This window comes from Siphateles boraxobius, unplaced genomic scaffold, assembly GCF_051911475.1.
Source record: "Siphateles boraxobius isolate OS27281-9 unplaced genomic scaffold, OSU_SipBor_1 2, whole genome shotgun sequence".
In the NCBI taxonomy this organism is placed as follows: domain Eukaryota; kingdom Metazoa; phylum Chordata; class Actinopteri; order Cypriniformes; family Leuciscidae; genus Siphateles; species Siphateles boraxobius.
This window is the reverse complement of record NW_027508810.1, coordinates 11,519,841-11,547,199: the sequence shown is the minus strand read 5'-3', so window position 1 is coordinate 11,547,199 and position 27,359 is coordinate 11,519,841. Positions and strand designations below refer to the sequence as shown.

Here is a 27,359-nt window from a genome sequence, read left to right as displayed (position 1 = left end):
AGACCATACGAACACATGTTGGTTCATTACAGGCACTCAGTAAATTATATATATTGTTATTCATATGTCTATCTAAGACGCAGTCTTGACAGCAAATATTGAAACATCTCATTGGATCTATGGGGTATTTACATTCTGGGCAGGTACAGTCACCCTTCTATCGGTGATAGAAGGTAGGCTAACTGGTTGAGAAAGAGGTGTGGTTGGGATTCTCGGGTCCAATCAAATGCCGCGTTTACTCAAACCAGGGCGGAGATTCTACTATACAAGGGCGGGGTTAAAGACGGAAGTTCAACTGGATTGGTTGGTCGGTTGCAACACTCACAAACCATGGTCATCTGCAGCACGTCCTTGCAACTTGGAAACGTAAGAAAACCTGTATCATTCTCAGTGTAGATTCTGAAAAAAATCTTTAGCAAAAACAGCCAAAATGTGTCGAGTTTAAATGGTTGCCCGACGAAGACGCGTGGACGTTTTTAACCGCTGTCTTTATTATAACGCCGACTGCGATGCACGGTGTCATTAAGAAACCAGAACACGAACGCTGTCGTTTGCAGTGCGGGATCTAAGTAATTTAGCGTTGCTTATGAAGCAAATGTACCAGAAATTCAATGAGTAGCGTTTGGCATCACAACCGTACGATTTAATCGACGCGTCAATGTAAATGCGAGAATTTATAAGGTAAAATTTGGACTGAGGGAGACACTGCCCCGGTCTATCGCACATAGACTGAAACGTCATCAACATTTTCCTGTATTTAAATGGCTGAGAGAGAGGAGGTCATTGCTGAAATAAGGAAGAACGCCGGTAGGTCATTTGCATTATCTTGAAACATTTGCGATGACTATGCTTTACATGCGTAGGCTACGTGAAAATCCTCCATCAGCGGACGTGCGGAATTATTAGATAAGGTGGCCTGTGTCATGATGACATGTCGTGATGTTTAAAGGCGACCCCGTTTTGCTTAGAAGAAATGTCGATTAAATCAACGATGCACTCCCCGTGGCGTTTCTCGCTGCAGCGTCTTTTCACCTTGATTTCATTAAGATTAAAACCCATTCCATCATTAAATCCATGATAAATCAGTAAGTTACTGTGTGTGTCTGTGAATGACAGCAAAGGTCGTAAGTGTAAAACAGTAATAGAAACTGCATATTTGAATGTATTGTATAATGTTTGGATGACATGTTTTATTTGCTGTTTAGTATTCTAAATAGTTTTCATCTCTCTCTCACACACAAGGGTATTAAGAGAAACTGAGGGAATTACTGAGTGAAGATTTACTCGATTAAGCTACATAAATGGGGGATTACGGCTTTCTGGTTAAAAACAACGCTGCTAACAAATCAGTTTTTCCAGTAAGAATACATCCACACCTGCAGCATACGGTCCACCACCAGACCGCTCCTCCAAGCCCTCCAGCTTTCATTAGCAACAACAACGCTACCAATGGTGGAAGTGTTGGATCCGCTTGGCTTTTCCCAGCTGTGACGACCCACTCTAACATGCAAGATGATATTTTGGAGTCTGAGACGTCCAAGCCTTCGCAGCCGCAACTGGAGAGTCAGGATGGACAAGACAAGCAAACGCTCTCTCCACCAGGTCACCAAGAAGCACCAGGAATCATATCAGATTTGGACAACGCCATGCCAGAGGAGAATCAGCTGGAGAAAGGGACCATGGAGAATGCTAATGGTAAAGAGGCGCTGCGGATTGAGTCTCCAGTGTTATCAGGCTTTGACTATCATGAGACATCCGGAATTGGTACTTTAGCACAGTCCAGTAGCTCTTCTTCATCGTCACTCACTGGCTTCAGCAGCTGGTCCACTGCTATGCCGCCTAACCCCTCCACCTTGATTGAAGAGGTTGGCTTTTTCAACCAGGCCGCTACTACTAACAATGCTCCTCCTCCGCTGCTATTTCAGAGTTTCTCTCATCACACCAATACAGGATTCGGGGGGAATTTCTCCCACCAGATAGGGCCTCTATCTCAGCACCATCCATCTCATCATCCCCACTTCCAGCACCCTCATAATCAGCACCGCAGGTCCTCACCCAGCCCCCATCCGCCTGCCTTTTCCCACCGCAGTGCTGCTTTCAACCAGCTGCCCCATTTAGGGAATAACTTGAGCAAGCCCCCATCACCTTGGGGAAGCTATCAGAGCCCCTCTTCCACTCCATCTTCAACTTCATGGAGCCCAGGTGGAGGGTATGGAGGTTGGGGAAGCTCTCAGGGACGGGAGTATCGAAGAGGGCTCAATGGAGGGGTCAATCCCCTCAACTCGATTTCGCCTTTGAAAAAGTCTTTCCCAAATAACCAGACACCAACGCAAAAGTATCCCCGCAACAATTCCGGCTTCAACACTAAACCCTGGATGGAGGATACCATAAATCGCAATGATAGCATCTTTCCATTTCAGGTAACTAAAGCCCAGTCTCTCTTAATTTTTAGCTATTGATGATTTAGATGGAGGAACATGTTTAGATGTAATGGTTGCAAAGATGTGTGTATTGAGGATTAGATGACATGAGAATTTTCTTTTTTTCTTTCTGCATTTGCTCCCCTTGGCTTAATCTAATCTGATAGTGACAAAGCACTCATGTGGCCTGTTTGTTAGATAAATGTGATAGATCAAAGCTCAGATGAGCAATGCAGTGCTGTCGCTCCACTTCTGCAAGATGGGGTTGTCAGTGATATAAAAAGACATGTTTGAGTGAGTCAAAATCATGGGATGGCACAGGCAACATGACGGGAACTGGAAACTCTGATACTCATTTATCCACTCATGTCAACACAATTATCAAGATCTTAACATTCATGAATGCCAGGGATTCTATTCTATCAGGCTATTCTTATTCTTTTCGTATCTATAATAGATTTAGTAACTGGAAGACCAACAGACGATTTAATGCCAATGACAATACCTTGTGATTTGAATTTGTTTTAGAATTTTTATGATTTACCTGTTAACAGTGAGTCTGAACTGTATGTTGTTGTTGTTATAACCACAGTGGTAACTGTGAAAACACTCTGTGTTTCACATGCTCAGTGTGTCCTCCCAGCTCAGTTCGTAGCCTAATACCAAGAACAAACTCTGTATTGTTTGTAAGGCTTTTTCTGTTGGTAAGCACAGGATTGTAGTGCTAAAACACCCAAGGGTTATAGTGCATTTCGTCAAATAAGTGGTTGTGGTCAATCCAGGCTAAATCAGGTGACTACAGACGCCATGTACATTTTTGAATTGCGCAACAACATAGGTTCTTTTGCAAGCTATCAGACTTGTTACACAGAGAATTACTTTTCTTTAGGTCTATAGCCTTAGTAATCCTTGATTGACGTATTCATTTTCTAATGGCACTATTGGTGCACACCAATAGCCCAACTGTGTCAGTCTTTGTATATAAATGTGGGCCCTAGCTGCATGTTTGCATGGGTGGCATGACATGCATCATCTGCATTTTTCAAAACAAAATTATGTGAATGTGCCAGCAGGATGAGTATCAGAAACTGTTGATATCGCTTACATAGAACTTGTCTGCAATATTTTAAAAAATCCATTTATTACTTTTCAGACAGAATGACAGGGCCTAATCACATCTCCCTTGTTTTTGCAGGAGCGCAGTCGGTCCTTTGATGGTTTTAGCATGCACTCTCTAGAGAACTCTCTGATCGACATCATGAGAGCCGAGCAGGATTCCTTGAAAGGTACATTACTCACTGCCATTGGAGACCCTGCCTCACATGAGTCTGAAAGCGTTTGAGTATCTTTTGCAAGTAAAAACTACTAAATTTGATGATTAATCATTTAGAATTTTTAAGCAATCCACAGAAAAATCAATTGTCTAGTTTATACTTGAGTTTATGACTCTGTTATTGATAGCAAACACTTAAATGCATAGCCATGCATTTAAATATGCTATATTACCTGTATTTCATAGATTCTTTCTCAAAATAACCAAATATAGCCTTAGCTTACTTGGCTTTTATGCTTATATTTGCAGCATGCTGTTTTTTTAATGCACCTTAGATATTTTTGGCTTAAAATCTAGTTTCAGTGTATGCAACCATGTTTGCTTTCTCAGTATATTTATTGCATCATGTCTGCAATATGTTTTGTTTTTTTGTATCTCATCTGCTGTATTATAATGCTTGATTTCTCAAACTCCACATTTGTATTCCCCAACTAAAGTCAATAATATAGAACTCATGTTATTTCCATTCTTGTCATAACATATATGACAAATATAAACTGTCCCCCCATACTAATGTTTTCCTGCGTTCAAGTAACCCACATACACAACCCAGTTCTAACTTTAGTTTTGGAATCTGTTAGGGATTTGAGATTTATTGTTGCCATAGGATGAGTGTCTCAGAAAGCACAGCCACAGAATATATTGAAGTTCCCTTCAGGATTTGAAGGCTTATCTAGGACAAACACTGGAGAGTTTGAAATGTAGTTTTTGCACAGAACTGGTTTAGTTGTGTTCACATTGTTACATAATTTCTGGTAGTGTACGGTGAAGTGTAACATTAATAATTCTTTCAAATATAGGATTGAATGAATTCTATATTTGAATAGCACAAATGTGCTAAACCAAATGATCGTTCAGTGTTTGCTTGTTGTCAGTGATGTAGGCTACCTAATGCTTTCCAATACATGTGGACTTATGTCTACTAACTGTATGTGCTATTGTGCATTTAATACATAAATCTTCCATTTTTATCAACAGTGTTTTAGACCGATATAGCATCTGATTGCAATGTCTAAGTCTTTGCTCAAGTTTATTCTGTCTTATTTCACATGCGCAGCAAGGAATTACGGGAGGCGACGAGGTAAAGATCTTGGTAGTGTATTTATATTTTGTCTGTTGGTTCATGTAATTTAATTTCAAGTTACAGCATGCCTTTGTGTTAAATTGTGTTGGTTGCCAGGCAAGGTTTCTGTACTCTGTTGTGTTTAGAAACTGTGATCTCTCATTGTATTCAAATGAAGATGGGTGTTAATTCAGGGTTCCTACACATTTTCAATTTCTAAATTCCATTCTTATCATACTCAAATTTCCAAACTTCAACCATATTTCACATAAATGGTTCATACAACATTATTAGTTATTGTTTATTATTATTATCATCCTCATCTATTTGATTAAATTCATAAAGAAATATCTTACTATATCTTTAAAACTAAGTATTTAATAATTATAATCATAGAAACACGCACATGTTATTACACTGTTATAAACGTATTAATTGAACGTATAACAATAAAACTAAAAATTATTTGTATTAATATTGACAATAACAATTGATCATTTTTGTTTATTTTATTTTACAAAACGACAATAAAATTACAATAGTTGCATTTATGTTTGTCCTCATTTCTTTGCTTTCAAATGTTAAACCATTGAGTTTTTCTTTAGGCAGAAACCCACAGGGAGACCTTAACGCTTTGTTGACATTACGAATTTGGGTTGATGGTTTTCACATTTTGTGTTGCCAAATGCAAATTCTTAATTACTCAAACACGCATGCATTTACACTACAACCTTTACGATTTGATGATCGAACTAAGACATATCACATTCTCACAACCATGCATTGTCAAAATTCATAGTTACCGGGCAACTGGCGAGTAATGTGATTTTTAACTCCCATTTGGCACTTTAAACCCAACATGCAGCGCTGTCAGAAGCAATCTGTGCATGAAATAAATGTATTAGAAAATGTAACATTTTGCAGTTTATTTAGTAATTGTTTAGGGTCTCTTCGTGATTTCAGTTCTTGTAGGTCACACTTTTCCGGTCGGAAAATAAGCAAATCCATATAAATTCGGAAAACTCCCAACCCTGCTGCCTAGATTCACCTCTGACACATCGGTTTGATATGGTAATCATAGTGAATGTTGAATAATCACCAAACAGCAAAGTACATTTTTATTTAAATGATCGTTTGCCCCTTTATCGGTTTCTGGTTTAAGTGGAACATGCACATTAATTTTTAGTGAAATTCAAAATTCAGAGTCGCTTACTATAAAGCCAAACAATATTGTGCAGTCATAATGTCCGCCTTGAATTCAATAAAAGGTCACTAAACTTTTGCCATGAAATCACACTGCTTGTGTTATACATTTTTCTATTTTATATAATTTATCTATAATTTTATATTTCCGAAAACTGAAAAAGGGAAACAAATTTTTTTCCATACTTTTCCGGACCTGGAAATTACTTTTCCAAACTGCGTAGGAACCCTGTTAATTGCTTCTCTACGAGATCTACAGCAGCTTTTCTATACATATGAAGGTTTGTTGGGTGACTTCAGCATTAGTTCCACTAAATTGCTTTTGGGGACTATTGTGTGACAGGTCACTCGTCGTTGTTTCCCATGGAGGATGAGCGGAGTTACGGAGAGGATGAGAGGTCCGATCAGAGTCTGAGTGGACTGGGCTCACCACACGGTTTCCCTCACCAGAATGGTGAACGCATTGAGCGATATTCTCGCAAGGTCTTTGTAGGTGGTCTACCTCCAGACATAGATGAAGGTACTAGGGGACAAGCTCTCCAGGTTTTAGTAAAATGAGCAATAACCACAACTAACATGTCATGTGTATACAATTTCAGACGAGATCACTGCCAGTTTCCGACGCTTTGGACATTTGTTTGTGGACTGGCCACACAAGGCAGAAAGCAAATCTTATTTTCCACCGAAAGGTTAGTTTCAGAGTGCAAAAACTCTACATTTATTAAGAAATGAGTCATGCAGAGATCAGCTTCTCTCATTTTAGCTGATTAATTCTGTAATCCTTCGAGGGACCTTAGATGCAAACCATTGTTTAAAGCCAAGCTTAAGATGAATAGCAGTGGGCCCTTAGCAATGGCTACAAGTGAAGGTTTCTGAAAGTGCTAGTTGCTTCTTGCGTGCATGCCCTCAGTGAACCTGTTGTCTTCCAGGTTATGCCTTCCTCCTGTTTCAAGACGAGAGCTCAGTCCAGGCACTGATTGACGCCTGTATGGAAGAGGATGGGAAGCTCTATCTCTGTGTCTCTAGCCCTACAATCAAAGACAAACCAGTAAGATATTAAATGAAGTTCCTAATGTAGGTTCATGAGGAGCCCAATCATTCAGTCCTGTCAATCATCATTACAAGCGTATATAAGCAGCAGTCATTGTGCCATTCTAACAACAATTCTTCCGGCATCCCTTCTCCTCCTCTATTTCTCTCATTCTTCTACATAGTCTCATTATTGGGGGTTTAGCTCGGAGCTCGAGCCTCGGGTTCGAGCTTCCTTTGAAGACAGCAAGCCAAGTTTGTTTACCGTTAGCCATCAGGACTGGATGGGCAGGCGAACTCATGAGAAGGCTGTATGTCTGCTGTTCCTGTGTGACTTTTATTCTTAAGCTCTTATGCAACTCATGAGAAATTAGTAGAGCATTTTAAAGTTAGTTATAAACCTGAGTGTTGTAACCTGCTCAACACTGATACCTATACCAGTGGAATTTCGTAGAAGTGCTGTATAGCAAATGACAAGTCAATGATTCTGTTCTCTTCATTGTGTATCTTCAGGTCCAGATACGACCCTGGAATTTGAACGACAGTGACTTTGTGATGGATGGCTCTCAGCCCCTTGACCCTAGGAAAACCATCTTTGTTGGGGGAGTTCCTCGACCTCTACGAGCTGGTTTGTTTGGCTTTCAGATGATCCCATAAATTATTAAAACGTTTTTCTGTTTAGTCATCACAGTAAATACAACAAGGTTTTTGTAGATTATTTACAGTGTGTTAGAATCATCTAGTACAGGGTTTACTCTAACTAAGCATGTTGCAATATTGGATTATGCACTTGATGTCTTGAGTATGAGAGTGTTTATGCAAGCCCTCTTTTAAATTGTTATTTCTATTCCTTTATTATTATTATTTTAAATTGATGTGTTACCCCATGACAGTGGAGCTCGCAATGATTATGGACCGACTGTACGGCGGGGTGTGTTATGCTGGCATTGACACTGACCCTGAGCTGAAGTATCCTAAAGGAGCTGGACGGGTGGCCTTCTCCAATCAACAGAGCTACATTGCTGCTATCAGCGCTCGCTTTGTGCAACTGCAACACGGAGAGATCGATAAACGGGTGAGTGGGGGTTGGAGCTTTAAGTAATGTATATGGAAGAGCTAAAGAACGAGCTTGACTATATCAAATGTCTGCACCATGTACAGCAGGGCTCTTCACCTGCAGGCCGGCAGTCATTTTTATGTGGTCCTCGAACTGTTTTTTTTTTTTTTTTTTTGAGCAAAAAACCGCAAAATGGTTGCCATTCAAGTCTGCAGTCTAAATTCTTAAGCTCTAAGGGGCAGATTTACTAAACGGGGCCAATTAGCGTGAGAGTGTAAAGTTCTGTGCATGATCTACTAACGACATGCAAATGAAAGAACACAGACACCGTCCAATAATTTCCATAATGACCAACGCAATCTTCCAGGTAGCGTCTTGTTTAAGACATGCTTTTTTTGGGAGCGGTTAATAATGCCACAAACGCCAGTAAGTTGACAGCACAAACCTTTGTAAATCACCTTGCATGATTCATTTAAATGCTCTCCTCACATAAATTTTGAGCCTGAAAAGGAAACTCCAACTGATCATATGCAAAACTAACTGTCCACGCCTTTTCAGCGCTGACGTTTCACTGCGTGCCTTTAGTAAATCCTGACAATAGTTTAAGCCAAAAGAGGGTTTGCGCTGGCGCAAGCTGTTAGTAAATCTGGCCCTTAGTTCTTTAGCCAGTCAAATGACTCTGTTTATTTTTTTAAATAAACACATTTAAGTTTTTATGAAGAAAATAAATATCTGATCTACTGCATGCTACAATAATGTTGGGCTCTTTGCCTTATTTGTTTAAATGGTTTATAGTCCGAATTCTTTTGTTCTTCATGTTCAAGGCCAGCCTACCGTTAACATGTGCTAAGCTAAAAGTGTCTACCTTTCCCAGGTGGAAGTGAAGCCATATGTACTGGATGACCAGCTGTGTGATGAGTGTCAGGGCACGCGTTGTGGGGGCAAGTTTGCTCCGTTCTTCTGTGCTAATGTCACTTGTCTTCAGTACTACTGTGAATACTGCTGGGCAGCCATTCACTCGCGTGCCGGACGGGAGTTTCATAAGCCTCTAGTGAAGGAGGGAGGAGACCGGCCTCGCCACATCTCCTTCCGCTGGAACTGATCTGGGAGGCCAAGGCTGTGCTATTCGTATACATGCACTTTTCATTTTGCTAAGTCCTTTTTATTTAGAGTTCTTTTTTAAGTCTAAAATTGTATTTATTCTTAAGTTTTAAAAAGTGTTTTTGTTTTTTTTGCAGAAGAGAATGCTAAAAGAAAATGGTGTAATCCTGATTTTTTTGTTGAAAAGCTACATTGGTGCGCATGAAGACTTGAATGCATTAGATTTAAAAAAAAAATATATATATATATAGATGTTTAGCCTGACTTGAATTACTGTTCTATCTTTATTCTCTTGGAGCATCATCTTCTGTTTGTAATGGGTTACATTTTTCTCACACAGATTTGAATCTGTTGAAGGCTATACACAGAGGCTAACAATGTAAGGGTTCAAGCCTCATTTATATGACTTTAATGTTGAGGTTTACTATTTCACTGACTAATCTTAACTGGTTGCATGGCAAATGTGGAATCATAGTTACTCGTTTCAAATGCACAGTAACAACTAACAAGAGGCCACAACCTATTCTGGAATGGATTATATATGGACTGGTTCTCACGTGTAAGGCAAATCTTTGTGATTTAGCCGAAAAAGAAAAAAAGATGTAGATCTTAAAATCCTTTAGAGTAACGTAACCCATTCTTTAAAAATTACTATTAAACTACATCCAAGTTACCTATTACTTAATCAAATCAAGCATAAGACTTAAGGCTAAAGGGCAACAACTAAAAACAGCAGAGATGTGGTGATAATACAGGATGTGTGTTGTGCTTGATACACAGGTTTTTGGTCAGGCAAACCAAAGATGAGCCTTAGAGATGTCCTACTGTCTATGATACAATGAATAGAAAGCGTAAAAACATAATTGGTTTAATGGATTTAAAAAAAAAGAATTCTTGTAATGGTTATGGCAGTAACTTTGGCTCATTTGTCAGGGATTTTGTGCTAACAGCTAACTCAATGTTGTAGTATTTGCTAATGAGGAATTACCATGTTTTGCATTGATAGTGTTTCGCCATGGGTTAATTGGTGTTCTAACTGAGCATTGCAGTAGCTGAGCACATTTCAAAGAATTTGAAAAACAAATATTATTTTTTACATGGTCTGCTGATTTTTGTACTGTGTTTTATAGCTAATTATTTTGTCATGGACGTAAAACCATTATGCACTACTTTTCTAAATATTGTTTTTCAAGTCACTTTTTTCCACAAATGGAAAGTCCTTTTGTGATAACTTTTTTTTTTTCACCTGTTGAATATAGATTTTGTACTTTTTGTTACTAAGAGATCTGGTTATGATGCAAGCATACTTTAAGGAAAAGAAAAAAAGCTAATATAATTTTGTTTAGGTTTTTATGTATTTATGTTCTAATATCCCTAGATTGTCACACATATATATATATATCTATATATTTAGGTGACTGTATTGTTCAAACTAATATCTAATATTTGCAAAATGCAAAGAGTGTTCTTTTCTATCTTAATGGACAAAGTAAATATTGAATCTAGCATGACACAAATTCCTTAAAATGTGTGGTACATGTAGAAATATATACCTATCCAGTACCTGCCCTCTATCAGTTATGAGAATGATGATATCTCCCTCATTATTGGCTGTAGAAAATAAAATAATTAACCATGTAAATTAGAGAAATGTTAGGATACAACACGTATCACAACGATGAATGTTCCATATTGAAATATCAATGTTTACTGTTATGTATAATTCTGAGAGGCAACAAGGTTAATTTATTCATTAGGTATGCATGAGCTAAATTAAGATTTTAGGGTTTAATTATTTTCTCTTGCTTTAATAGTGGTTTTGTTTCAACCCTTTGGAAACGCTTTGGGTTATGTACCTTACCCATGCACAAACTGTGCAATACCATTTTTATCATTTTTACTAGGTAACAAAAAGAAGCATACAAGAGGGTGATTTAGTCATAAATTGATTCAGGGTTTACTTGAATACACTTTCAAAATATTGACAGTGAGATCTGTGCAATACGTTTTCCCAGAGACCTTTACATTGTACTTCTAATATAATGTGCAAATCCACCACTTTCAACATGCATCACCTCACAAACTCTCCTTCAGCTATTATAACCTTTATTATTCTCTGATTTATACAGTAAAAAAAAAAAATACCACTGAAATTATAGGTGTTTTTACTTTTACGTATTCACATATTTTCCTACTTGAGTTCATGCTACTGTGACTACAATGTAAATACTAAGTGAATAATGTTTCAACCATTTACTGATATATTTTTAATTGGAATGTAATAATTGTCATTTTGATTATAGTTTTTGATCAGTAAACTTATTAGATTTTTCTAGTTTTAATAATCACTATATTGTGCTTCATGCCTACAGAAGGATAAGAAAAAATTCTCTATGTAACTGCTTATTTAAATTTACATAGTTTATAACTGTATGGGAAGGTGTATTTATCAATAGATTTTTATAAGAGGAACAATTTTTTTGCTATGTCATTTAAAAGTTTTAATTTTTATATTTTACATCCACGTGGAGTTATGTAAAGAAAAAATATCATTTAGACGTACATGTGCTTTGGTAGTTGAGGCTTGATTATTTGCGGTTAAATATTTATAACAGAATGCTTAAAGTATTTGTAATGTGAAATGTTGAATGAATAAACTTGATTGCAGGAAATGCCGGATGTCTTGTCTTAACCATTAAAGTTATCAATGAAACCTTTGATAGGAAAGTGGATCTGTAATTCATGTTGTGTTTAATTTAACTCAACTTCTGTACATAAATTCAAAGTGTTAGTTATTTAACAGCGCAATAGTAAATGCAGAAAGCTTCTGGCACACTACTGACTGGGAATGGGGTCAAACAATCTATTTTTAGCTTGTCTGATACATGCTGCCTAAAAGACAGTATTAGGATTACAAGGAGGACATCATGGGTGAGAACTTGATTTTTCTGGAGTTATTAAGATTGATTACTGTTTTTACAACTTAAAGGTGTTGGCTATTAATGGAGCTGGTGAGAGGGCAGGCCTCATCATGATTTATGCACCAGAGTACATCTAAACTGTATGGACTTACATTACTTAGAAATTATCATGCTGTAATTCATATTATTATATGCAGATAATCTACTAGTGCGAGTACAGTATTTGTTTAGGTCTGAACACGGTACCTTATTATTGCAGGCAGTCTGATTTAGAGGCCGCCCACACATGATCACAGCAGAAGCACACAAACAGCGCCCTCTGGCGGGTCTCAATCAATACCACACAACAAGTGAACTTGTGTTTATAGATGAAAAGTCCACTTGTATGGTAGGCCTATTGATTATTATATTACGGATAAAAAAATAAAATATATACATAGGCCTATGGATTTTTGATATGGATTTTACACCAGCAGCTCCTCTCGGTATTACGATTAGGCCTATGATGAAATGAAAGACTTGTTTAGGCATTTCATTCATTCATCTCAGACAAAATCTAACTTAAGGGGTCAATGAGAAATAATGTAACTGATATGTTTGAGTCTGTTATCTTACGTAGCAATTATATAGTCTACATACAGCCTGCTTTATTAAAAAGTAATAAAGTACGTTAACAATGCTGGGACAGTCATCTGAAGCATATTGTGTAGGCTATCAAGGGCAACAGTGATGAGTGTAATGGAAATCTAAAATGAAAAGAACATTTTGTCATAATTTATTCGTCCGCATGTCGTCATAGGCGCCATATTTGATTTGAAAGCTGCCTAATATTTTAAATCGATTTGATCATGCAGAAGTTTGGTTGTTCCTCACGCAAAGCTATGGCATTAAGTCTAGAACAGAACACAAAATAAGCTATTTTAATTCCATTGTATTGGGGAGCAAAATATTTCCCCAAATGAGGAAGTAACGGGTTTGGAATACGAAACACGATAATATATTATTTTATTTTATGAATTCATTATTGCGTAACTGTTTCTTTAAGTGCATATCGGTTGGTTTGCACTGCGCGTGTGATTGAGCGGCCTCCATTTCAAACCTGAAGTGACCGTTGATGAGCTCGACCTCTTCTGGCGTTTATAAATTTGAACAGTTTAAGTTTCACATTACGTTAATTTATGAATTTTAGTTCGTAAAGTGTGGTTTCGTCTTCAGCAATGGCAACTTACTGTAAATTTATCTACACACCGAGCTTCAGCTCTCAGTCGCCACAACTTTTCAAGAAACAGGGATTTACCGGGGAAAATAGCAAACACCATAAACTGAGTAGGAATTTGAACAGGTTGACTCAAGATGCTACTCCCTCACCCTTGCTCCACATCAAAAGTCCAGAAATAACACCATGTTTCTCAAGAAAGATGAAAATAAACCAACTTTTGAGGTTTTACTCCAATAAGAGGACCTATCACAAATCTACAGTTAATCTGAGGGCACCCGAAGGCGGGAAATCACAGCGCCCCAAACGTGACGCTCATGGAGGTGCGTGTGGACCACATCCACTCATGCAGTCATTTAAAACGCACAGGTTTTCATATCACTCTTTTGTGTACAGCAAAATGAATTTAGTTGCATGTTTTCTCTGTGCTTTGTGTGTGTGTGTGTGTGTGTGTGTGTAAAGGGCCCTCGTCTGATACTTTTGAATTCCAACCAAGATATCACCAAGCAGCAGCAGAGGAATTGGTGGGTTTGGTATAGTTTCAGAATGTTATGGCATTTTATTTTGATTTTCATGACAATGTGGTGGTGTTGTTTTTCCATGTCAGTCCCAAACAAAACAGGATGTATTGAGCACAATCAAGAAAATGTTGGAGGAGAACAGGGTCATCAGAGAGCGGTTACTCACCTTGAGGCAGCTGAGAGGAAGCAAATGAGGTTTGCCCATTGTCTGCATTTAAAGGGGTAGTTACAAAGTTTAAAGTGCTGTCACTATAGCTACAGACGTCCCAGTTCGAAGGCTCCTTCAAATGCATCCTTAGTTTCCCGTGAAATGAAAGATGCAACAGATGGATCCTTCCCAGCCTTGCCTGCCCCAGAATTCATTATGCGCCAGTGAAGACACGATTTTTTTTAAGAATATTGCCGGATTACACTTTTAAACATTAATATTGGGTTTCAACTTACTCAAATATCTAATGATATGTAAAGATAAAAAAAACGTTAAAGTTGTTCAAATGTTGACATATCTTACTAAGATACGATTGTATATATTGTATAATCTTTTTGTTGACAAATCTTACTAAGATATACGAATATATATATAGTTTATACTCTTTTCTACAGAGATGGACCATGCGTCTGAAGGCCACAAAGGTCGTACCAAGCACTGTTAAATGGGACGGTCTAGCCTACTGAGGATTGTTCTTGTTGCCTAGCAACGTTGACTGTGATGAGTGACAGTAACATTTGTACTAGACTTTTTCGAAAGTTATCTTAAACAGTCTGAAAACAAATCAATTTCTGTAATAAAGTGTATAAACTACACTGTAAAAAAAGTTGCTGCTTTAAATTTTTAAGTACAAACAACTTGGTTGTTTAAGTCATTTCAACTGAAATTACATTAAACTGACTTTAGAAAAATTAGTTGAATCTTGTATAACTTATGTTGTTGCATTGCTTTAACTCATCAAAATAAGTGAAGCAATTTTCATCTTTTTTATATGTTGTCATAACTTATTGATCATATAATTTTTTCTGTGTATATAATTGCACCTTAGTAAGATATGTCAGCATTTGAACAGCTTTAAAGGTTTTCTTCTTTTTTTTTTTTTACATTTGTATCAGATATTTGAGTAAGCTGAAACCCAATACTTGCGTTTAAAAGTGTAATTTTGCAATTTCTCTCACAAAATCCTATCGTCATTGGGGCTCAATGAATTCTGGGGTAGGCAAGGCCACGAAGGATCCATCTGTTGTATCCTTCATTGCACAGGAAACGAATTACGCATTTGGAAGCCACATTTGAAAGATCTGTCAAATTGGGACAGTCTTCGTCGCAACCGGCCTTTGAATCCGGCCTTCGAAGGATGCAGCCTCTGAATTGGGACACCGCTTTAGTCTGCACTGTGACTGCACTAGGCTATTATAAGCTTTCTTTAGTGTTAGGAAAAACTGAAATTATGTATGAGAAAGAGCTGTGTGAAGAACATTAAGGAGAATTAATAATGACAGAATTTTTACTTAAAGGTTAACTGTTCTTAATGCCATTTGAAAGCCTGTTGGTTTCTAAAATCCTTTGTACCTACAAATTTAGTTTTTAGACCTTAATTTGTTGAACATGTCAACATTCTTGAGTGTCAAGTATGATTTACAGCTGATTTTCATCTGGTTTTAATTTCAGGTGGTACCGCATCCAGTGAATTTTAAATAGGAAAAGAATGCTGTTCACGTGGCAAAGTCATTTGTTAGCGAGACTAGAGGGCAATAGGATGAGCTTTTATTTGTGCACCTTTTCATATGATTGTTCATAAATAGTTAAATTGCCTAATAAGTTATAAGAGATGCCTATTATATGCCTAATAAGTCATATATAAGTTTAAAATCTAAATGATCAGAACTAATATATTGAAGAAGAGGAAATGAGTATGACCTACAGATAACCACTAGATGGTGATATTTCCAAAATTAAGAGCAGCTACATAAACTGCAGTGAGGCTCCCACCTCCACGCTTTGCATTTTAATTACATTTACTAGCTGTTTTTTTAATATATATATATATATATAAAGAGAATAGCCTTCCAATGTGTTTTTGTTAACACAGTGTTCATTCATGCCAGTAATGTACATATTGGTTTGTAAATGAAACTTAAATGACTTTGTTAATCACTAAAACACTGTTTCACTCCCCACTTGTTTTTGCCTTGCTGTAGTGTGAATGTTTGTTAAGCCTTATAGTGACAGCATTATTTCACGTCAAGTCATTTGTTGGAAAAAAAAAACACAAAACAAACGCTCATAAGGTTTTTACAGATTCTGGGGGTTAAACCCAGCAACAAAAATTATTGTAGACTTATAATTTAGGAAAAACAATCATCAGTAAATGTTTTACCCACGATAAAATTGCATTACATTTCCATTGTAGAAAGAGCTCAACATCTTGCAGGTTATGGGTTTGTGGCAGAAGTCATCAGGGAAGCTATTGTCGAGAACATGACCTTAGATATTTCAATTGAGATATATGAATCATGTTGTCAAGTCAAGGCTGTATAATGGGGCAATAAACCCAAGGCTTGATTACAGACAATGATGCTTATAGTTTAGGCCCCTCTCCTGGGCGCCTGTGATGATTATGTGTTTTCCTTGAGCATCAGCTAAATGGCAGTGGGTAGATCTCTAAGATTAAATGCAGGTTAAATGCAACTACTGTAAATGTTTGTTGTAGATTAGGATAAATTATAGAACTCGGGTAAGAAAAGGAATGGTTCAGCGATGTTTAGATCTCTCACAATAACCAGCTAAACATGCATTTCACTATAGATTATAGGCCTATGTCCCTTACAATTAGTTTGTTTCTTGAAATTGAATTTCTCACGATGAATCAGCAATTGAAATCAATTGAATAAATATGAATCAAACTGCCATAAAGTGTTAAACAAGGGTTTAAGAAGAAAGAAAGCCCAGAACAATGAGCTGCGTGACATCGGGGCCTTGAACATTTGATATGGATTCCAACACTGAATTAAGCTGTAATTATTTTCACCAACAGGTTCATTTAGGTTCATGTGTTGAAACATGCTATGCAAGTGGAGCCACACCTTCTCTTTAGCACTGTTTATGAGCAGGGTTTGCTTAATGTCCTTTTTTTGTAATGATGTGCGGATAAGCAGGGAAAACACAAATTATCTCTCGCAGAATGCAGTGATATCGGACCACACTGCACCAATGTACACAATCTCCAAACACTGTATGACAATTACAACTGTTTTATTCAGTTTATATATTCATGCCTACTTTTGTAGTAAATCACGTGAATAATGTTTTGGGCAGCAGATTAGTATCTTCTGTGATCAGCCCTGCTTTAGGCTCCTTTTGAATTTAGCTTCACAGGGCTCATTGAACTTCAAAACAATACAGTTTTTCATTTTCATCACCATAGATCTTTCAGATTTAATATATCGTGTTTAATGACACATTATGTTATAAATGAGCAGCAGCAGACAGATCAAATCTCTTTACTTCTCGGTCTTTGCTGTCAGCTTTGCGCAGGCTTGATGTGGCTAGATGCACACAAAGCAGCACAAAGACAATGACTCGCTTTTACACTGGCACACACACCTAATGCTACTGGTTACATTTGCACATCCTTTGCCTCACTGCTTCTTTCCTTTTAACGACAGCATCCATAATTGATGAAATGTCACCCCGTGAATAGCTGGAATTAGTTGGCTCTTTGTTTGAGGCACATGGGAGGAGATATAGTGAAAGCATAGGCACTTTGTAGATGCTGCTCGAACAGCGTTATTACCACCAATAACAATTGACTGCTGCTGCTACTGCTGCAGAGTGTACCTGTGAATGGATCGCACTGAGAAACGCAGGACATGTAGTTCCCAGGATGTGGTCTTGTCCGTGCTTTGGTGAGGCCAAGCCCAACATGACCAAATTCCTGATTGTGAATGATATTCAATAGACAGAGCGCAGACAATGAGGCTTCATTCAAACCATCTCATTAACCAGTGCTTTATGGCTTTTAATTCACTGTGTGACAGAGAGCACTAAAATGTCCTCTACCTCTTGAGTTATAAAACATGCTGTAAAAAAAGTCCTTGGTAGAAGCAACCACAGAGTGCAGTTGCTTGTGTGACAGCTGAGAAAAGAATTCCTCAAAAACTGATACTTAGAAGCCACACCAAAATGATTCCTGGTGAAATGATCAAAATCACATCTTACTTTCCCCAGAAATGGTTTTGTCATCTTAACTTCTAGCACACAGGTATAATTGCATATTGCCTTGAGGAAATAGACTGGTGTAAGGATGAAGCCTTCAAGCGCTTCACCCTGATGAGGGCTTAATAAGAACCTGGATCCAGATATAGCCAAGTGGGACACAGACAGGCAGTCCAGCTGTGTCAGAAACATTAGGCTCACTGTGTATGCTCTATTGGTATGTGAGCTCGCACTTAACAGGCGTTCAGTCATAGTGTGTGGCTTCCTTCCTGACTGGCACTGCATATTTCACCGTATGGGGTCTAATGGAAAGAGCTTTCAAACGAACGCTAGCCGCGTGCAGTTGGGCTGAACGTCATTCTTACTAGCCATGTGAAGAGCCTCATCTGGTGGTTTTTTCTATAATCTGAAAAAATAGGGTCAACTTTGATATTGTGCTGCATTTATGAACTGAATGTTCCCGTAGGGCAGCTCACTCCTAAAAGTGAGGTTGTCTGCCACATCAAATATTCCGTCTCCAGGGACATGAATTGTGCATAATGGTCTGCTTACATTTCAGTGTGCTTAATGAGAAGAAATGAATGTTTAAAGGCACTGAACAGTGAAATTGTTAAGAGGTCCAAATTGAAATCTCTAATTTTGTATATTTGCATAATTTCACATTGAATTAGGCAATTTTAACTCTTGGCTTCTGCTCTCTCTCTCTCTCTCTCTCTCTCTCTCTCTCTCTCTCTCTCTCTTTTTTTTTTTTAAGAAATGGTCATTTGTGGATATTAAGTAAATGCAAGTTTTATGTTCCCAAGCAATTTTAATTCAGCAGTCTGGTACAAAATGAACCTTAAATGGTTTAATCAGTACAACTAACAGGATTCATTTTGTGTTCATTTATAAAATGTATTGTATAAAACGTCAAGCAATATATTCAGAACTTCCTTTAACCTTTATCGGTATGAAATGACAGCATTTTCTCAATCCAGCTGAACCGTGTAGTACTTAAAATGATGCAGTTCGCTTTGTGTCCAGTGTCAGTTGGGGTCCGTTGTTGAATAACAAGCCAAAGCAAGCAATAAAACTGATGGGTAAAGTGATTATATCATCATGTGCATTCTCTAACATGGATTTGTTACTGAAATAGAAGTGGAAGTTGTTTACGATCATTTGCTCACTGACCCTCAAAAGCAATCTGGGCCAAACAATTAAAAAAGTAATTTCACTGTAAAGCATGTTGTAAATAAGGGAGTAGTGCCAGTACTACGCATTTAAACTTGTGTTGTGTTTAACATTTATTGCATTGCAGTTTTGTCTCTTTAGTTCATGTCATGTTTGTATACGAAAGTAATGAAGACCAAATTGTGTGAGGATCGCTTTCAAATGGAAAAAAACATGTAGCAATGGCAGTTGATGTCAAATCTTATTGACTGCACGTTCTTTTTCCTTTTCCACAGAAAAATGTAATTAGGTCTTTAATCGAATCATAATCACCCAATATCTGAACAGTTGTTCCAATCCACCTGGTGTGCGTTCCCATGTAGCAATTCTGTAACGATCATTCCTTTTGGCCCATGCTCTATAACAATCTGTCTTGTCTACAGCGCCACAGGCCACAGCAGCCACATCCTTGTCAAGGATTATCTGGTCAATTCCCTCCAGTGTTGACCCTGTACATATTACATATTATGGGACAGTATTGGCAGGAGTGAACTTCCGGACATTCTCTCTTTTTCCACTAATGAGGACAATATGCTGTTCCTGCAATGACTTTCTTTTCTTCCACTTAATTCTCTAGTTTAACATTCTAAGTGACTTTAAAGACACCACAAAAGAACACAAATTAGCCTGATTTTTAACCCCAAGAGTGCACCCTAATCACTGCTATTACAGAGGGGGATATGTAAAGGTGAATGCTAAAATGATTCCCAAAGCATTTAAGTATAGAACGCTAGTGATGCGAACACAGTGATTCATAAAGCTTAATGAAGCCATAAGCCAAGGCCTTTGCCACAGAATTAAACCTGTCACGATTACAGAGTATGACTCTTCTGGAGAGCTGTAATAATGGTGCAGGAGCCCAGACTTGGTGGAGACACTTAAGTGTTAGTTTTGACAGGACTGACTTGTACTTCTGCATTCTCTTGGAATCAAATAATTACCACAGTGCAATGCAACTTCTCCAGTGGGGGAAAAAAAGGAGTTGCATGTTAAGTTTGTTTTGATTTGATTGTGCAAAGATTCTAACATTAAATGCATATTTTTTCAAACCTTTTCCTTCATTTTTAATTCTATTTGATTTTCAGTGCATTCCACTGCATTTTACTTGTGAACTCTGACAAAGCAGAGCAAAGTTCAGATTGATAGACTCGTGCTATATGAGTGGGCGCCATATCCCTAGAGAGGGTAGCAATTTTCCGGTATTACGGTTAAATCCTGGTAAAAAAGACCCGGTTTCCAGGAGCCTAATTACAAGGTGTTAATAGCAACAACAATATAATTACTGTAATTTACATGCTAGCCTGAACCATTTGGTCCCCTCCAAACGTATGTCACAAATGTTATCAGTTATCAGGTTTTGCTGTTGCTGTATTTAGGTGTTAATAAATTGTTGCTGTTGTTGTTTTTAAATAAAAAATTAAATCCATTCAAACTTGAGTGAGTCCTAATTCTTGAAAGATATATTGTTTTAAAACAGCTCTTGCAAACTTACAGCTGTAGATTAAAAATATCATTTTTTTTAAATCTCTATATCTTCAACCATATTCCTTCAAAAAAAAAAAACATTGGAGATTCGAGAGACATCATTTGTTTAAAACATTTATAGTGTAGGTCGGGAAAAATAGATTTTTATATACATTTATATTTTACCAAAAAAAAGTGCCCAAATTTTGCTGACTTCATATGTGACAAACTTGATTCATCCTACAAATTATTGATGCCAGAGTAATTTGAAGAAGTCTAATTTTAGCTTTTATATTCCCTCACTATAAACACCACATTATGGTCTAAATATAACCTCTTTATCCGAGTATCATTTAACGGCTAAGGATCTCCCTCTTGAAGAGGCAATCACGCTTCATCTCCCTACAAACACTCATTGTGTCTCAGGATGTCTAAAAGGCGCAGTAGGCGGCTCTCTGGGTTTAGACGCAGCCTCTGACTGAACGATGATTGGTTCAAACTTTGGATAGTCTTGTAACTTTTCTCAAGTTACTGTTAGTCATGTAAAAGTTAAGCAACGAAGAGCGAGCCTACAGGTTAATGCTTGTTTCTCATATTTCCATGTGGAATATAGATATAGCTATTTCACGCGGAATGATTTCAGCTAATTATAAAGGTAAAGTGTCCTCCGATGAAGATGAAGATGATCATGGTTCACGGTCATCTCCGCAGGAGCGCTCGGTTCGCACGCAGAGTCTCCCGTTCAGCGTCGAAGCCCTCATGTCGAAGAAGGGAAGGAGTGAATCAACTTCACAGGAACTCAGTCAGATGCCATGCATAATAAATCAGGATGATCGATCCGTGATATATTCCTCCAAACGTCGTGAATCTGTCAAAGAGGACTCTTCCTGGATCAATAAACACAGACTATCACCATCACCACGCAAGTCACCAGGTAAAAAAAACCAAAAAACGATTTTTGATACAAGTCATAACATTATTGTGCCTGAATGACATTAGGGTATACAATGTGGCATCTTGTACACAATAATTGAGCCTGTCTCAAAACTAACTTTTCTGAGCCATTTTTGTAATCAACTGGTGTGTGTGTGTGATTTTTATTGAGTGATTCTAGCAGGGTTAACCACATGTCTTCATTGTAAATTGTGATTTATATCCCCCCCCCCCCCCCCAGATATAATAGGAAATACATAAGGAACAGTGCCCTGCAAACGAATGCATTTTAAAATGAATCAATACACCGTAAAATCCAACAGTTGTTCTATAACTTTACTTAATTGTAAAAATCTAATAAGTACATAAGTACAATCAACTTGGATGTTCTATCTTGTATAATGTATAAAATATAAAAAAAAGTTGAAAATTGCTAAACCAATTAGTTAAAGCTATGTTGTCATAACTTATTGATCATGTAATTTTTACAGTAAGTCGAACTAATTTGATTTTACAGTGTTACATGATCAAGACAAAAAAAAGTCATCTTCAAACATAAATATATGATTTCCAATTAAAGCATTCAGACATTGTATACAGTCGAGTTGATCTGGAGTTTGCTCTGTGTTAAAGCAAATTAGTCACCTGCCCGAGCTGTTTATTACCAAGTCTTTTACAAGCTAATTTATGAACTTATTTTACAGGTCCACCGAGTCCCTCAACATGCACTCTCAGAAAGCACAAGACAAACCGTAAACCCCGAACCCCTTTCACCACTACGCAGCTCCTGGCCCTCGAGCGGAAGTTCCGTCAGAAGCAATACCTGTCCATCGCAGAACGCGCTGAGTTTTCCAGCTCTCTCAGCCTGACCGAGACACAGGTGAAGATCTGGTTCCAGAACCGAAGAGCGAAGGCTAAGCGACTGCAGGAGGCAGAGCTGGAGAGGCTCAAAATGACCAGCAAACCCATCTTGCATCCGGGCCTCACTCTACCGTTCCCTCTCTGTACGCAAGCCCAGACTGCAGCACTATTGTGTGGACAGTCTTTCCCTTTCAGCAGACATATGCTGCCCTTCGCACCTGTAGGAATATACTCCACTCCGGTGGGTTACACTATGTGTCCTCTGTCCAAAGACGGCTACTCTGTGGAGCCAGTCTAGAGGATCTTATACACACTATTGCATCAATATCATTCGTGGAAACCCTTCTGGTTTATCTGCTGGACTGACATTTGTAGGTTTAACACATCAACATGGGTTGTCATTAGGTTTTATAAATGCACCGGATTACTTTACATGTTCATTTTTAATCTTTGCGACATTATTCTGCTTTGGAAACCACAAAGAACAAATGAAACGTAGACTTGCAGGTTTGAGTTTTCTGATTTTAAAGTGTCACAAAATGCCGTTCTTGTAACTTTCCAGCCAGGGCATTTTAGGATGTTATATTACCCAATGTTTTCCATTAAAATATAGTAAGTCACACTAAAGAAAAAGTCAAATACATTAATGATTTTACCGCATAGCCTTAGAATAAAGTGTTTTTGTATAATGAATCCCAATTCAAATGATTATGAGAAGCAAATGTAACATATTTTACACTTGATTTACAGAATGAGCTGATTTAGAAATACACCAATTTTAGGCCTGTGTATTTTTTCATTTCCTAATTGGAAATTTTAGAGGAAAAACTACTAAGATTAAACCTTTTTTGCTCAGATTTCTAAGGGTGTTTTAGGAGATCAGCTCACGCTTCAAGTCGCATGATTGCTAATGCTTTTTAAATTGAGCTGCTGAAAAGAGTTTTTTTTTTAAGCGTCAGTGCTCATAATCAGTGGAAATGCTGGTTGACCTCTGGATCTCTCTTCATGCTGGTGGTCCCAGGAAAGTTAATTAAACGGTGTCATTACATGACGCACTAAAACACTGGGTTAGCCGTGTAAGTATTGAAGTTCGTAAATCTCTCTGTGTGCTGCGACCAAGGAATGTGTTGACCTGATGCATTTCTAAGAAATTCAATGTTGCATGTAATTTATGATGGATTAATTGGCTTTGTTGTATCGCTGACTTTCCATGAAATAATCTATAATCTTCTACTGGTGTAATTACATATATGTGGGGTATCTACACAGTAAAAATAGCCCGATATAATAGCCCCCTTCAGTCACAGTCCCTGAGCCGGAGTGATTGAACACAACTGCTTATTTTCCATAGACACCAACCATGTCTTAGCATGTCCCTTGGTAGGTCTTCATCGCATGGTCTACCCTTTTAAAAATACCCTTGGCTTTGTATCGTAATTTGACTTTGAGCCTTAACTGATTGTGAATGCCGAGCTCTACATCGACCAGACCCTTTAGTAATTGTCCTTACCCTCCAAGTTTAACTCCACCAGTGTGAAATGGTGTATGAGAGCTTAAAAACATTACATGGTTGGTTGGCTTCACCTTGTTTTGCACGCTTAACTGTGGCATTGTTTGGCACCAACAAAGTGTTTCCCATTACTGTAAACCCATGTCACAATTAGCAGTCATTTCACAGTCTATTTCCATCTCTTTGTTTTTAAAACATTAGTTTGATAACAGATCTTTCTGTGGCACAAAAAAACTGACCCAAGAGGGTAGTTTCACTTCATCTTGGTTGAAACTCAAAAGATCCTCATGCCAAGTTGTTCTGACTGTTCAGTCCATTGAGTGGAAGGCTTTGATCCACTGTGACTATGAGCAGGGAGGTCTAAAAATGGAGCTTTTATTGTATTTATTCATGAAGCACTTCAAGTTATTAAATGAGCCTGAGAGAAAAAATGAACCATTTACTAAATAATTGCCTTTCACTGACCCTAAAAACTCTCATTTAGCATAATTTTATATTATAATTTAACTGAAACACAATAATTCATTACAATAGATAAAACAAAGTCACTATAGGCACATTGCAACACTATCTGAATTTCCTGCTCTATAAGCTTATAAAAGTCAAAACCTACTATTTATATAAACTAAAACCATATTGTATCTAATCAGTAACTTCTCATTAATGAGGGAATGCACAAAAGTTTGAACGTTTTTTTTTACCATGCTATTACTTCATTTACCCTCTTTTATTAAATAAAAAAGCTGATAAATTATTTCGTAAACACTTTATTTTAAAGTGACTTAGTTACACATTACTACATGTACTTGCCATGGTAATAACAGTAAATTATGCAGAATTACAACTAGCCATTGACCTAACTCTAATCATAACTCTATTGTAAATACATGTAGTGAATTAATATTACTCAGTTCTTATGTAAGCAATGTAACTACTTACATTCACCTTATTAAATCTGTGTTTTAACTGTCCACTAGATGTAGCAATTACTCTGAGAAAATAAAGAAAAGACGGTCCATTGACAATGCACATTGAATAAAAATATATATATATATATATATATATTATTTTTAAGTTTACAAAAAATATTTTATATTATAATGTATCTATATTTATTAGTATATTTATTTTGTCTATATTTATTGTAACACCACGTTTATCACTGCATAGTACATTTTAGTGAAACAAAAGCCCTTCTGTCTGTGCACACATGATTTTTATGTTTCACAACAGAAATAATGGTAGAAAAAAATGAATGTAAGTACATACCATTATCATCGGATAGACCCCGGTTGTATTTTATGCCACACAAGTGCAACCTTTTTACCTGCTCAAGGTTGCATCTGTGAACAAATTTCCTATGCATGTCATTTTTTATAGACCAAATACAACTTCCATCTTCGGAGGAGCAAAAAATAATATGTGTGCAATGTTTACACAAAATATGCAAGGTGTGTCCGAGGTGGAATAAATTGTGGTAATTGCTCAAAGGAGTGCACAATTGATTGACAAAGAGCACAATGGCTCTGATGGGGAGTAAAAGAAGCCAACCGATGCTGCTGTGCTGAGCTGCACACACCTGCCAACATGACCAGTGGCTCAGGCATCTCTCTGCTCAGCAGAGCATGCAGCAAAACCAGTCTGAGAGAAACAAACTTCTGACTTTGTGTTTTCCTCTTCACTAAGCTTTGGAGAAACATGTTTTCTTAAAACAAGAGGCTGACTGAGAGAATGATTCAATGATGAAAAATCTGTAAGATAAATGAAGAAACAATGAGCAACTGTATGATGAACAGTGCATATATCAATGTGCCGAGATCACAGTTAAGATTAAATGTCAAATTAGATGGAGAAAGATATATTCACAGTGGCGGTTCTAGACCATTTCAACTGGGGGGGCCAAGCTGGGGCCAGTTGTGCTGTTAGAGGGGCCAGTTGCATTTAGACCTTATTGTTGTCATATCATTTTCTGCACTGCACTGCATTAACAGGCAAAATACCATGTTTATAATCATTCAACAATGTATTTGCATTTCCATTATATTTTTACATTTGCATTACATATTCAGTATTAGTCACAGTAACTGTAATTGACATGATGTCATTCTTTCTCTCCATTTTGGTGAGAACTATAGAGCAAAAGCAATGGGGACCAAGAAGCGTATTAATTAATTTACTTGCTAGGTTACCATGTCGAACCATTTACAGGGCTCCTGCACACTTTTTAAAATCGAATTTAAGGCTTTTTAAAACCTGAAGAAATCAAAATTCATACCGTACATTAGGGGTGTGCGATATTGACAAAAATATATCTCAATATTTTCAATGTTTTGTTGATGATTAGATGATATTTTACTGATTCTGTTTTTGTGCTGGTGACATGGCTGGTTTAGGCCTGTTTTTGACAGCAGACTCACAAAGATATTCATATTTTTTAATATTCTATGCAGTGGTCAGTTAACAGCAGGGACCGAAATTCATTTTTTAATTAATTTTTAATTAATTTAATTTGCCACCTTAAATTGATTTCCAGAGGCATTTTCACCTATATATGGACATTCTTTCTAAACTTATTTAGAGTTATGAATCACCTTTTATGTCAAATACTAACATTCAAATTATACAGTAATTATACTTATTTATACAATAATACTTAATTATACAATAATTATACAGTACCACTGTTACCAGTCAAATTAAATCATTTAATCAAAATCCATCTTTGCAGTCTAGAGGAGACACAGAAGTGGCATTAATATATTTACACTCCATTCACAATTGCATAAAGCTATGAGATTTTTTTAAAATCAATATTTAAACATGAAATTATTTCTACTTTTAACGTTTTAATTAAAGGGTACTTTAAATATGAAACTAAAACCGCCAGTAGGCGGCGGCAAGTCACTGTCTTAATAAGTGAGTTGAAGGATTCATTCATTCAACGAATTCGTTCAAACGGCTGATTCATTCGGGAAATAAGCAAGTGATTCCTTCAAAACGCGGATTTCAGTCAAGAAATCATCGCTGTTTGTTTTCCCTTTATTTCGCCGACTAGAATTTCAAAATGAAACCGTAGCAGAGTCTCAATGCAACAGACAGCGATATAAATATGATATAAATATAAGACATAAACTAATTTGGGGACATAGCCTACCTATGAACCGCACACAGCAGTGAAAGGACGAGAGACAAATGCGATGTCAGCTCACAGTGCATCGTATACAGTTAAAACATTGATTACAATATCATAATAGACAATACACATCGCACACCCGATACGCACATAAAGAATGAACTTGCAACTGAACTGA

The 27,359-nt window shown here is 37.2% G+C and overlaps 3 protein-coding genes across 10 annotated transcripts; all 3 read left to right on the top strand.

The window, feature by feature from the left end:
• Window positions 1-278: 278 nt before the first annotated feature.
• Window positions 279-11,873, top strand: cpeb4a (cytoplasmic polyadenylation element binding protein 4a). Of its 7 annotated transcripts, none has more exons than XM_077235902.1 (11): window positions 285-366; window positions 1,243-2,420; window positions 3,616-3,706; window positions 4,811-4,834; window positions 6,363-6,539; window positions 6,619-6,708; window positions 6,949-7,067; window positions 7,234-7,359; window positions 7,562-7,676; window positions 7,942-8,123; window positions 8,980-11,873. In XM_077235902.1, the coding sequence occupies exons 2-11, from the start codon at window positions 1,302-1,304 to the stop codon at window positions 9,205-9,207; spliced, it is 2,271 nt and encodes a 756-aa protein (XP_077092017.1). In that variant the 5' UTR covers window positions 285-366; window positions 1,243-1,301; the 3' UTR covers window positions 9,208-11,873. The 7 variants fall into 7 exon arrangements, with proteins under 7 accessions (XP_077092020.1, XP_077092017.1, XP_077092019.1 ...); XM_077235903.1 differs by having other exon boundaries at window positions 341-807; XM_077235905.1 differs by lacking the exon at window positions 7,234-7,359 and having other exon boundaries at window positions 279-366.
• Window positions 11,874-13,252: 1,379 nt separating this feature from the next.
• Window positions 13,253-16,033, top strand: LOC143744421 (uncharacterized). The gene is made up of 4 exons (XM_077235901.1): window positions 13,253-13,666; window positions 13,806-13,867; window positions 13,951-14,059; window positions 15,525-16,033. The coding sequence occupies exons 1-3, from the start codon at window positions 13,345-13,347 to the stop codon at window positions 14,056-14,058; spliced, it is 492 nt and encodes a 163-aa protein (XP_077092016.1). The 5' UTR covers window positions 13,253-13,344; the 3' UTR covers window position 14,059; window positions 15,525-16,033.
• A 5,174-nt stretch (window positions 16,034-21,207) lies between these two features.
• Window positions 21,208-24,479, top strand: msx2a (muscle segment homeobox 2a). Of its 2 annotated transcripts, none has more exons than XM_077235900.1 (2): window positions 21,208-21,666; window positions 22,382-24,479. In XM_077235900.1, the coding sequence occupies exons 1-2, from the start codon at window positions 21,324-21,326 to the stop codon at window positions 22,834-22,836; spliced, it is 798 nt and encodes a 265-aa protein (XP_077092015.1). In that variant the 5' UTR covers window positions 21,208-21,323; the 3' UTR covers window positions 22,837-24,479. The 2 variants fall into 2 exon arrangements, with proteins under 2 accessions (XP_077092015.1, XP_077092014.1); XM_077235899.1 differs by having other exon boundaries at window positions 21,278-21,678.
• Window positions 24,480-27,359: the final 2,880 nt, after the last annotated feature.